Consider the following 13645-nt stretch of genomic DNA (forward strand, 5'->3'; position numbering starts at 1 on the left):
TTACATGCTAGATCGATGTGGCATTGAGTCGGGGTCCTGACACCTTATGTATGATGTGCTTAGAATTGCTTGTAGAAAAGTTTGTGTGCCTAGATCTAGTGCTAGTCTTAATGTACATAATGGGGGTTAGGTTATGCTTAAGAAAGCAATTAAAGCTAAGTTACTTTAATAGCAACTTTTCGAATTGTAGGATGGCACCGTTCGTTTTCTTGGAAACTTCTGCTGAGGCGGCGGCGAACCGTGAACGCGAATTGATTGAGGAAAAGATGAACTTGTGGATCGAAGCCATTGATGCGTTGAATGCGGAGTGTAGGGCCTTTTCATATAATTATTTCAATAAAGACCGTTCTAAAAATTTTATAACAAAAAAGGAGAGGCTGATGAAGAAGCTCAAGACGGCGGAAAAAAATTGTAGGCGTGATCTTGCAATGCAAATTACATTGTGTGCGACAACGGCAGAATATGCTGAGATAGACATGGGCAATCATGGTCAGGTCATTGATTGGTTAGTTCGCCAACCATTCTCGTCGGATGAGAACCGTGCATCTCGTTGGGCATGGGTCAAAAAAATAAATGATGTTATTTGTTGCAACCCGGGACCGTACGCCGCATAGTATTGCATGAGGCTATGTTATCTTTGTCATTTGAACTATAATGACATGTACCCTATGCTTGGTCGTCGTTTGAACTACTATGACTTGTACCCTTAACATTTGAACTCATTAAGAACTTGGTGTTGTATGTCATATCAAGTTACCAAGTGTTGCACTCTACTTAATTTATTTTATGTTTTTGTTTATGTCATCTTGAACCCGTATGTTCATGTAGGATGGACAGTCGATCCATGACTATGAACATAGCGTGTGAGAAGATCATGGCGGAGCGACACCGTTGCTTGAAGAAGGAATGTGAAGCATGGTTGAAGAGTTGTGATGAGGCAAATGCGGCCATGAAGGATTTCAGCAAGTATCACTTTATCGAGGAACCTTCTGATGCTAAGGAGAAAAAAGCATTCCGAAAGCTTGTGAAGGAGAAAGAGAGGATGCTTGATCAGCTACAAGACCAGGAATATGCTTGCAGACACGCTTTGGCAGTTGAGATTGCGTTCACTGCAAGCAATGAAAAATTCCGTGAGATGGACTTGAGGAAACCCGGGCAGGTCATAGGATGGGCAATCAAACAGGGCGTGTCAGAGAATCCCGCGCGCCGTGCTGCATGGGCTTGGTTCCGTGAAACGAATGGTGTGTTGGGTCATTGGGCAGGATCCACAGACTTTCAACTGAAGCGTAATCAAGGGCATGACGATCAAATTGAACGTCTGATAAGTATGAGGCTTATGTTACCTGTTTAGTTTGAACTGATCAAATCAAGGTCGTCGAGCTTGAGCTATTAGTTTGAACTGATGTCATTCGAACCGGGTCATGTTTTAATTAGTTTGAACATGTGCTATTCGTGGATTTAATGAACTGTGTTGAGTTGAATTATGTATGTGCTTGCGAGATAGAATTGGGTATATTATGCTAACATTCGACACATATGGGGCAAAACAGGGGAGAGGAGGGACCAGATCCTACCGCCACAGGCCATGGCGGTAGTGTCCAGCACCCTACCGCCATGGCCTGTGGCGGTAGGGTCCAGTCCTACCGCCAACGATCTTGGTTTCTTCGTCACAGAACCGTTGCCCCCCCTACCGCTATGCAACCTGGCGGTAGGGTCCAGCACCCTACCGCCATGGCCTGTGGCGGTAGGGTCCGGTCCTACCGCCAACGGTCTTGGTTTCTTCGTCACAGAACCGTTGCCCCCACCCCCTACCGCCATGCAACCTGGCGGTAGGGTCCAGCACCCTACCGCCATGGCCTTTGGCGGTAGGGTTCTAACTCCGAAAACAGAGCACTCTGTTCTGTTATATCTCACTTCTCTTCACAGCACAACAGTTTTTCAATAAGAATCATGACAAATCCCAGAATACACTAACAAACTAAATTCATTCACAACACATTGCAAACATATTCACACCAAATTCAATACAAATGGCAAATTCATTCACGACAAGTTGACGACACATGGATTTTTGCCTTAGTACTACATAGTTCATGATAAATTTGGCATGGCTTCATCCGGTTACATGACGAGTCCACCGAAGGTGAAGGCTCTACTGAGTCATACGGGGCCATTTCCCCTTCCTGTCACGTGCCTCATCCTCCTCTTGTGCCTTGCGAGCTCTTGCAAGCTTTCTTGCCCTCTCCTCCTCACGAGCAAGCTTCGCTTGGCGTGCCCTCTCCTCCTCGCGTTGCTTCCGCTCCATCCTCTCTTTTTTACGACGCTCTTCCTCCAAGCCTCTTTGAAACCTTTCTTCGAACAGCCGTTGGCGCCTAAAACAATCTTCTAATTGGTCCTTTTGGATATCTTTTGGCACTTCATGATCTATCCAGCTGAAGTACTTGCATAAAGGAGGCGGTGACTGCATATAAAACGGATGTTAGTGATGACACACATTTGAGAGTAACATGTTACTTCTCTAGCATACCGGTGGAAGGTCATAGGCGTTAGTTGGAAGCGCACGATTGTAAGCATAATTGGGGCAAACAAAATATCTCCTTCCTTCGGTCCATGACTTCTTTCGGTCGGTGGACTCCTTCACCTTGCAAACATCTCCACACCAATATGGCGGAATCTTCACATCCTTCTCCTTCACCTTGTCCAAAGATGCGTCCTTCCACTTGTGTGGCATGTCTTCATGGTGAGCACACGGTGGCCTTGTCATGGAACCGGATGAAGCCATGCCCTACAACAAATAAATATGTTAAGTCTAAATATGAACACATTGACATGTAAAGGGGCAAATATATCAACACATGCGTGAACATATTAAAAGTAGTACCATTCACATTATTTAACCATCCGGATTGAGCAACACATCGATAGGCCTTCCCCTATCAACCCGACGTGTCCTAGAACCACCGGATACACGGCCATGGGCCCCTACAAGGCTAGTCCTTCCTCCACGGCCACGGCTCCCTCCAAGGCTAGTCCTTCCTCCACGGCCGCGGCCCCCTCCAATGTTAGCCCTTCCTCCACGGCCATGGCCCGCTCCAAGGCTACTGCTCCATCCACGTGTTTGACTAGTGCCTGTGTTGGTTCTTCGTTTCTTGCATGTCCTAACGTTGTGTCCTGTGTCATTGCATTCTCCACAATTGTTGTTTTCCGGTGGCTCCATGAAATGACCACTACCAAATTGCTTCATTCCGGTGTATCCAGCTAGATCATCCATGTCACTCCGGAATCTCTTATTTCTTCTTCTTCCCCTCATAGGCACCATGAGTGCGGGATCTGGTACAATGTCTGGCCCAACATACTCAGGCCACTGTGAGGCATCAAGGAAAGGATTGAACCGAGGCGCCCATGTCAACCTTGTTCTTTCCAATGTAAACTCGTGCAACCGCACCGTTGTGCCATCGGATACGTTCATGTTTCTCACCCGTGCTGCGGTCATCAAATGCGAGCAAGGCCAATGATACTTGTGTGGCCTCTCACACTAGCACCAACGGTTTTTAAGGCGCACCTCGTAAGCAACTCCACCGTAAGACCTACCGTCCCTTGTTGTCCCACTCGGCTCATTGATTTGATAGATCATTTCTTTTTCATTATATGTGATCACTTGTTGTTTGGCAGACTTGCGCGCTTGATGCAACAACCAATCATGAACCTTTAATGGATAGTCCATCTTTTCCCCAATCCACTTGGCCGTGCTTGCAGAATGCTTTAGGAAGTACTCATTGAGCTTGATGAAAGTGTACTTGAGTATTGCGGTCACCGGCAAGGAACGGACACACTTCAACACATTGTTGAAGCATTCCACCATGTTGCTTGTCATGTCCCCATATCGCATACCTCCTTCATCGTAAGCGTGTGACCACTTTTCCTTCTCCGGAAAGTGCCTAACCAAGAATTCTTTCCCCCCTTTGTTCTTCTCCAAAGCCTCGAGGAGTTTATCATATCGGGTCTTGAATGTGGCGGTGTTGAAAGCAACGCAAACAAGGGTAAGGTCTTTGCAAAACTCCTTGCTCTTGCATGCCCGGTAAAAGTTTGCAACAAAGTGTCTCATGCACCAACGGTGTTGGAGCTTTGGAAGACCGGGAATATCAACGTCTATTGCTTTGAGAATCCCATGATGGCGATCCGATATAATGCATACCTCTCGCTTGCCTATCACCTTGGTTCTCACATGCCCCATGAACCACTCCCAATTATCATCGTGCTCCGAAGGCACCAAGGCAAATGCCACCGGCAACACGTTATCATTTGAAGAGTGGGCCATCGCCACCATCAATGTGCCCTTGTATTTGCCGGTCAAGAATGTACCATCTATAGACAACACCGGGCGACAATACGTGAATGCCTCAATGCATTGTCCAAAGCTCCAGAAGGCACGACGAAACACTCCGTCAATTGACTCCACCCGATGGCGCATTCCCGGGTTTCGATGAGCAATTGCTGCGAACATCTTGCGGAGAATGTTATATGCAGCCTCATAATCACCATGCAACATCCTAATAGCGTTTGCCTTCGCCATCCATGCCTTCCCGTACTTGACCGGGTGTCCGAATTGTTCCTCAATCGAAGACATGAGAAACTTGACCTTCACGGTTGGATCATGTGCTATTTGATGCAACAATTTATATCCTAGATACTCCGACGTGAGTTGACGGTGTCCTTTGCTTCGGTCGGCCTTGTCCGGGGGTACGCACGTGTGAGTGCCAACATGACTCTTCAAGACCCATTGCCCGGTTTCTTTGATTTTCTACCGCGGACCATCCATTTGCAACCTTCTTTGTCACATTTGACCGTGTACCGAAGTTTTTGATTTGAATGACCAACAACAAACGGCCTATGGTTCCTAATGGCATAGTCACACAACCATATCTTGAACTCTACCAAAGAACCAAACTTGATGCCTTTCTTCAAATGAGCATTCTTATCCTCATTTTCTGGTCGAGGATCATTGAATTTGGGGCACGGCGTTGGCTCGGACAACCATAATCTCATCCCACCATCAACGACTGCATTGTCCGCAAGACTCACATCTCTAAACAAAGGTGGCCCTCTCTCCTTGCCGGTCACCTTCTTGTAGATTTCATTTTCTTGCGCAGTCAACCCATCCTCATCCAACTCTTCCTCCGGACCCTCGTCATCCGAGTTATACCCACACATACGGTTATAAGGGAGGGTACGGTCCATGTCTTGTTGCCGCACAATGACATCCAAGTTACCAATTGGATTGTAATGGATCTCTTCATTCTCCGAGTAAACATCCTCCTCTAGAGCAATAATAGCATCATCATCAACATGAGGAATAGCATCTTCTTCAACATGAGGAATAGCATCATGACGGAGTACTATGGCGCTAGCGTTGATATGATCTTCATTGGGTTGGCTACTTGGTGGTTGGCTAGAAGAATTGGGGACATACACCTCGGCACTGTCATCATGCATGGGGGAGGATGCATTGCGGTTGAGATCAATTTGCAAAGGAGGAGGAGGATCAACCTTTGTGGCAAAGATCTCAATAGACTTGTCTTGTGATGCGTCTACTTTTTCCATGTACACATTCCAATGCAATTGGGAGGTGATGGGCATACTCTTTAATCGGGACTTTACTCCCAATCCAATGTCATACCTCCCAATAAGCTTAACCTCGGCATTTGGGTCATTCCAATGTAAGACGCTTCTCACTTGAACTACAAGATCATCAAAGCTTGGACTTGTGTCAAAAACCATAGCCTCTTCCCCTTCATCGTCATTTCCAAGCATAAATGTGGACTTGTCCAAATAATGAACGTTTACGAGCTTATGCATCTAAGAAAATGGGAAGAATATAATCAATCCATATATGTCATCCAACCAACACAAATGGACAAATGAACGAAATTTTGCATAACTACTATTCATACTAAAGTTAACCTAACAATTAACCACTAACCCTTACCATAACCCCTAACATAACCACTATAACCCTAACCACCAACATAACCACCCAACATCCCTAACCCTAACCCTAACACCAACCCCTAACATAACCACAACCCTAGCCATAAATGCATCATAAATGCACACAACAACATCAACACCTAGGGTTTGCAATAAATTGACCAAATCAACACAAAACAAAGATCTCAACCAATCAAAAGAAGGGGGAATGGGGGAGGTACCTTGGGTGATGAAAATGCTCCGGGTCCACCGAAGAAATCCCTAGCAAATGGAGTGGATCTAGGGGGGTTTGTGAGGGGGAGAGAGGGGGAAGAGGAGCTGAGCACGGGGAAGAAGATGAGTGGGGAAGAAGAGTGGTGGTGGGGTCCACAAACCAGCCCTCCCCACCTTATCCAGAACACAGGACCCTACCGCCAGAGGTTATGGCGGTAGGCTCCAGTAACCTACCGCCGTAGGATATGGCGGTAGGCCCTTTTCCACGTCAGCGGCTGCCAACGGCCGTCAGTCGCCGTCAAATGGCCTACTGCCGTAGGCTATGGCGGTAGGGCACGCAATCCTACCGCCGGGTCCTCTGGCGGTAGGCAAAAGGGTCAGGTCCCGAAATTTTTCTGAACTGGGATCAGATCCCGATTTTCTTTCCTATATAAAAGGGTCAAAACACGAAATTCGGCCTCGCCCAGTCCCAAGTTCTGAAATCTGAATGCTGCCACTTACGCCATTTTGCTCTGACGAGTGTCTCAATCCAGCCCGATACGTCTCGCAAACGTCCCTGCCAGCTCCAAAAAATCTCCTATCCGTTTCCCGGCTGCCGCGCCACTCCCGCTCCCTTCCGCACCCCGGCCAAGACCAATGCCGCCGACGACAGCAGCAGCGGCAGCCGCCCTCCCTTCCCCCTCGCCGCACCGTCGCGGCCCCGCCGCAAGCGCAAAGTCCATCTGGCTAAACCCCAACCTCCCGAGCTCCCACCCCCTCCACCGCCAAAAATCCGCGGAGCTCCAGCGGCAGGACCACGCCCTCGACATCGCCGCCCTCGTGGTGGCGCTCTCCGCAGCGCGCGCGGCCCCCGACCTGGCCGCCGCGCTCTCGCCGCACCGCCCCGTCTCCCCGCGCCTCCTCTGCACGCTCCTCTCCCGCCTCCCGGACCCGCGGCGCGGCGTCGCCCTGCTCGACCTCCTCGCGCCCGACCTCCCCTCGTCGGCGCTCCTCGTCCCCTACAACCTCCTGCTCCGCGCCGCGTCCCGCGCCGGGCAGCTCCGCCTCGCCTCGGGCCTCCTCCTCGAGATGCGCGAGAGGGGCGTCGCCGCGGACGGCTTTTCCTACTCCACGCTTCTCGCCGCGCTCACCCGCGCGGGCCACCTCGACCACGCGCTCACCTTCCTGCCGCTCATGGAGGCCGACGCCGTGGCGCCGGACCTCGTGCTCTTCTCCAACCTCATCCACCTCGCCCTCCGCGCCGGCGACGCGCCCAAGGCGCTCGCGCTCTTCTCCCGCCTCCGCGCCGCGGGGATCAGGCCCGACCTCAAGGCCTACAACGCCGCCATCGCCGCCTACTGCAAGTCCGACCTGCTCCGCGACGCCAAGCGCCTGCTGCTCCACGACGTTCCGGCCGACGGCGTGGCCCCCGACGCCGAGTCCTACGCCCCGGTCCTCGCCGCGCTCGCGCGCCGCGGCCGGCACCTCGCGGCGGTCTCGCTCTTCTCGCACATGCGCGCCGTGGCGCGCGTCAAGCCCGACCTCTCCGTCTTCAACATCGTGCTCAACGCGTACGGGCAGCTGGACCTCGCGCGCGACGCCGACCGGCTCTTCTGGTCCATGCGCCGGGCCGGGGTGCCGCCGAACGTCGTCACGTACAACACCATGCTCCGCGTGTACGGCGACGCCGGGCTGTTCGGGGAGGCGATCCACCTGTTCGGGCTCATGTGCAGCACCGCCTCCGACGGCGGCAACAACGGCGCCGTCAGGCCCAACGTGGTGACGTACAACACCATGATCGCCATCCACGGCAAGGCGCTGGAGGACGACAAGGCCGGGAGCCTGGTGCAGCAAATGCAGGCCGGCGGCATCCAGCCCAACGCCGTCACCTACTCCACCGTCCTGTCCATCTGGGTGAACGCCGGGAAGCTCGACCGCGCCGCCAAGCTCTTCGATATGCTGCGGGAGTCCGGCACGGAGATGGACCCGGTGCTGTACCAGACGATGGTGGTCGCGTACGAGCGCGCCGGGCTCGTCTCGCAGTCCAAGAGGCTGCTGCGCGAGCTCAGAGACCCGGACCAGGCCATCCCCAAGGAGACGGCCATGAAGATCCTGGCCAGCGCCGGGCGGGTGGAGGAGGCCGCGTGGCTGTTCCGCCGCGCGGTCCACACCGGCGAGGTCAAGGACCCGTCGGTGCACAGGGCGATGATGGCGCTGTTCGCGAAGAACAGGCGGCACCGGAGCGTGGTGGAGGTGTTCGACGAGATGAGGAGGCTGGGCCACCTGCCGGACTCGGAGACGATCGCCGTTACCATGAACGCCTACGGGAAGCTCAAGGAGTTCGACAAGGCCGCGGAGCTCTACCGGGCGCTGAGGGCGGAAGGCTGCGTGTTCTCGGACAGGGTGCACTTCCAGATGCTCAGCTTGCTCGGAGCTCAGCAGGACTTCGACGCGCTGGAGCGGCTGGTCGGCGAGCTTAGCCATGACCCCAGCATCGACAAGAGGGAGCTCTATCTCGTGTCCGCCGGCGTCTACGAGAGGGCATACAGGTTTGACGAGGCGGCACAGATTATCAGCCAGATACGAAGTTCCAGCGATTTTCGCGTCCAGAAACTCAGATAAGGACGAAGCTTCAGTGCCTCCTCTAATGCCCAGAATTCAGGCTGCAGAGATTCTGACAAAATTTGAATGTCAGCAAGCTTTTAAAATCCAGTCTTGTGTCATTCCTTAGTGATTTACTTATATGCCTATTAGTATTAGGCATGTAAATATCAGATGGTTAGATTTATAAACACATGATTTCGGCAAAAATGCTGGTAAAATCCCCTGAACAAATTTGTTTGTTTGTTTGTGAATTTCCACAAACATTTCTGACTGAAACCTTGATTAAATGTTAGTTAATGCAGCCTCTTGACATCATAGCTACAGACCTTGAACTGTGCATTAGATTAAATGGGCTATCAACAAACAAATTTACAACAGAAGGTGATATACAACAATTGATGTTACCACCGATACAAATAAGACATTCTGCTAGATTACAATTCCTTTACCTCCAGACATGGCAATCCCGTATGAACAATGACATGATCTTATATCAGGGAAGAGAATCTAAAAATGAATATAAATAATAATGTACAAGTGCTCTCCCCCTAATAAGGGACATATGGCGTGGCAGGCACTTGATTCTTCTCCTCCACCTAAACAATTCTTAGGAGGCCTGATCAGTTCGAGGGATCCCATGCTTTTGGAACCATTCTGGCATATGAAACCTTTCGTACAGGGCTGGCCTCACATCCCTCTGGACAGAGAGATGCTTCAGGAGCGGGAAGATAACCTCCATCAGCTGAAAAACAGTACAAAAAAAATAAATCAATGAACATGTACAAATTAGAGGACCGGAACCATGAAATGACTGGTGTCAATTATCAGTTACTTGATCGTCTGAGTGTTGACCAGCTGAAAATGGAACACAAGGTATTCCATTCAAAGGCTGCACTATGAAGCTGAACGGATTGTTGTCGACAATGACGATTCTACTGAAATCTTTTGACAGGCAAGAAAGATCTTTCACATGCTCTCTATATTCCCTGAAATGGTACACCCCCGCTGATATCAGAAAATGAACTGGCTCATAATACTACATGCACTATCAGCCAGTCTTACTCCAAACAAGTATTATGTGCAAAAACATGCATGAGCAACTTATGCATGTAGAGCCAAATAAAGCACCATCGATTCATTACTAAAGACTAGCACAGGGACATGCCTTGTATGCAAGCAGAATTGATGAGCTGCTTCTTTCTCCTTTTTCTAAAATTGGCGCTATAAGGCATGATGAAGGGTATGGATGGACCATGAAGAAGAGACAGTAAATCCCTTGTATTCTGGCCACCCTGCCTTTGCAGTGCGGCACCCTTCATGGCTGGCATTGCACTGCAGAGATCCAGGGTCACGCCCCCAACAGTGCAGACTGTAGATATCACAGTCGCTCTAATCCTTACACTACTCAAACACTGCAGATTACCATCTTCGCTCTAATTTTTTCAGTAATCACCCACTGTATGGTACATTCGGTGCATGGCATGCCTTAAAAGAAAGGATTGTGTTAATATTGTCAGTTTGTCACTCAAATTGATGGGAAACGACCAATCTCTAGTATTGAACTTATACAAATTATAAATAAACTACATGCGCTTTTCCACCTAAAGAACTGCTGGTTTGCATGTAACATTCAACTGATTAGCTGTGTACACATCACAGAAAGCAAAGTAATGATGGCTATCATCAAGATGCAGCAGCAGCAACACGATGTTACAAAATCACTTGTATCCTATGCGGAAGTTTCTGTAACACTTACGTAGTAACAGTTGATGGACGATAGAGACGGAGTTTGAACCTATTGTGAGCATCTATTATGTCCACTAAAGGTCTTGCATAACCTGAGGAGAAATTTGGATAGGTATGGTGAGGAAGCTGACTGGGATCATGTGACGAGAGGGATGAATAAAATATTAGAAGCCACCATACCTTCCAAACCCGCTGTAAAGAGGATAAGATCTGCGAATTCACTAGTTTTCTGCAAGAACTCATGCAGACCAGGACGTTCAAAAACAGTAACATGATTCACCTTTTGTTTTCCTTCAACATCCTTTACAGATCACACCAGAAAAAAATCCTTTATCAGTAACGATTAAAAGGATAGCACAATAAAGTAGCAAGAGCAGAAGTTTGGTACCTTATCAGTTGATATGCACTCCATGTCAAAGCAATGTAATCCAGCTTCAACAGCTTGGGTGCGTACAATAGGAGGAAGACCAGATGATTCGTACGCAGAAACTAAAGTCTCGTCCAAGTCAAGCACTACCTGAAAAGGTAGTCCATATTTGTTCTGAGATAATGAATGAGTTTATAGCAGAATCATTAAAGCTGACTTCACACTAAATGTGGCTTGGATTTAGTTTTAACACAAATGTTAATTCAGTTGATTCTATTTTGTGGGAAGCCATAAGCTCATCATACTAAATACAGTATAAGAAACCCTGTTATGAGTATATGTGCCAGTAAAACAGCACACATGCCGGTTCATCTATCATGACCAAATGCGTAATATCATAATTCATATCCAATCACGCTGCCAGTGTTGAGGGGCAGGCTCAGATATCTTCTCAAATAACAGCAGCGACAAGAAGTTTCCCAGAAATGGTCTCTCACAAATTGACTACAAGATCAGTGATCAGAAAAAACATATTGGCTAATCAAGTCATTTGATCCAGTAAAGGTAGCAACACCAGGATCCTGTAAATTCTCTAAACCAGCCATTGTCTAGAGATGAGATTAATGCAGTTGTTGGCTAATGGATCATTAGGCCCTTGTTTTGGGATTGAAGTGGCTACTAACACCAACTAAGCTTTTGTTTTGGATTTGCAATACAAGTGACTCTAGGTGCTCGTAATCGGAGACGGCGATTTTTTACCGCCCAACACCCTAAAATGGCCTGCTCTATAGCACACATACTAATTCAGCAGCAAATAAAACATACTATCAATCAAAGCTAACCGAATTAACCAGGAAGAACACCCAATTAGCTCAAACCAACCTCTCCGCCTAATCCCAAATTCGCCAACCCGAAGACAGAAATGGACGGCAATTGGATGGAGACACTCCTCCTACATCCACTTCCTATCGAAATGGAATCCATCCCCTTCCAAAGTATCTATTGCTCCCTGACTGGAACAGCAAATAGCTCCAAGGAACCCAATCAAAAACCGAATCTTCCGTACCGTGAGGCGCTCGAGGGGCTCGGGCGGGGGCGCCGGGACGGGGGCGGCGTCGGCCGGGATCTCGGAGCGGAGCGGCATGAAGGCCACCTCCGGGGACGGCTGGTCGGGGGCGGCCGTGGCGGAGAGGAGCGGGTAGCGGAAGCCGACGAAGGAGAGGAGCTGGGCGCAGGAGGGCGTGCCGCGGAGGATCTGGAGCAGGACCTGGAGGAGGAAGCCGATCCAGCCGACGACCGCCTGCCACGCCTGCGTCGCCGCCTTCCCGCGCTGCTGGTGCTGCGCCGCCGCCGCCGCGGTCGGCGAGTACACCTCCGCGGCCGCCATGGGCGCCAGGGGAGGGGCTGTCGGGCCGCGCGGCGGGGGGAGGGGCCGAGGCGAGGCGAGGCCGGAGGCGACCGGAGGGAGGGGGAGGTGGTGGTGGTCGGGTGGTCTTTGTGGCCGCGTGCACGTACGTGGGGGCGGGCGTGTGGGCGTGCCCGGGTGGGCTTAGCGGAACAGGGGATCGGTGATTGGTGGGCGGATTCGGTGGGCCCGGCGGTCAGCGAGAGCACGGCTAAACTGGCGAGCTGCCGGAAGTGTAGTAAATTGTCATACGTGCACCCGGAGTTTTCTCTTGGTCACCAGTAGAAGTAGTATTTTTTTTTGTCTGCATGCATTCTGGCTGCTGGCTTGATGCTTATCCGCTCGTGTTAATTTGTTTTGTTTCGACGAAAGTATCAATGGTGGTGCAGTAATGTTGACACGTTAATCAAGTCAATCAGGCTGCGTTGATTTCGTTTGCTCCACAAAGCTTCGTTGATTCCAAAAGTTTTCTAAGGACAAATCATTGTTTTAGAAATGAGAATTAAGATAGAATTTGCTTTGCTATGCAAATTGCGCTAATTAATTTAAAAAATGGCTATTGCTGCATAAAATCATACTCCCCCTGTCCCATAACAAGACCTTAAGTACCAATTTAGTGCTCGCATGTTTTTTTTCAAATTTATTTCAGACTTCTTTACGCTATTCTTTTAGTTTCAGCATTATGCCGCGTTGGCTTAAGCCTTTTGGAGGTGTTTATAGAGCTAGAGTTTGCATGTGTGCGTGCATATGGATAAGGTATACGTGTGCCTTCATAAGTTGCACGCGGACGTGCATTCCTAGGGATATAATGTGTGTGTGATTAAAATTACATGGAGAAATTAAGATAGTTGGATCAGGTGTTTACATTTTTACTACGCAATTGCAGCAAATATTCCTTTCTCCCAGAGATGTCATGCTGTATTGCCCTGCCCTCAAGGGATGCTCGGCCGATATTTCTTTCTTGGCGATTGTACCTAAGTAGGTCATTTTCAGAAAAAGTTTCTGCCTAGGTAAGCAGGCACCTCTGATCCCTTTATTTTGTGTTCTCAACAACAATGAAAACGACGTGGGCCATGGTCACTGAATATACTACTAGTAGTGCTGATGTTTCGTGTAAAAGTTTGATAGTAAAAGACACCTAACAGGAGCCAGCCAATGGGAGAGACAAAAAAATGACCTTATCTGGTTGGGTTGAAGTCTTGTCCACCACGTGTTAGTAATATCTAAATGTAAAAGGGAGCGTAGTTCCCCCAGAGTACGGCAATACACTACTGGAGAAAGTATCCGGTGAAAACCAAGTGATAGCCGTGTTTCAAAAAAAAAATGAAGTTATTGGAGATGAG

General features: G+C 49.4%; 1 protein-coding gene across 1 annotated transcript; it reads right to left on the reverse strand.

The window, feature by feature from the left end:
* Positions 1 to 9107: 9107 nt before the first annotated feature.
* LOC123071301 (carboxy-terminal domain RNA polymerase II polypeptide A small phosphatase 1) lies at positions 9108 to 12287 on the reverse strand (the record flags this gene model as incomplete). The annotated part of the gene is given in 6 exon segments (XM_044494830.1): positions 9108 to 9526; positions 9617 to 9770; positions 10541 to 10622; positions 10711 to 10831; positions 10919 to 11047; positions 11964 to 12287. Coding segments are annotated over 6 exon segments (942 nt in total). The 3' UTR covers positions 9108 to 9391.
* Positions 12288 to 13645: the final 1358 nt, after the last annotated feature.

Source organism: Triticum aestivum, chromosome 3B (genome assembly GCF_018294505.1).
Source record: "Triticum aestivum cultivar Chinese Spring chromosome 3B, IWGSC CS RefSeq v2.1, whole genome shotgun sequence".
NCBI lineage: Eukaryota > Viridiplantae > Streptophyta > Magnoliopsida > Poales > Poaceae > Triticum > Triticum aestivum.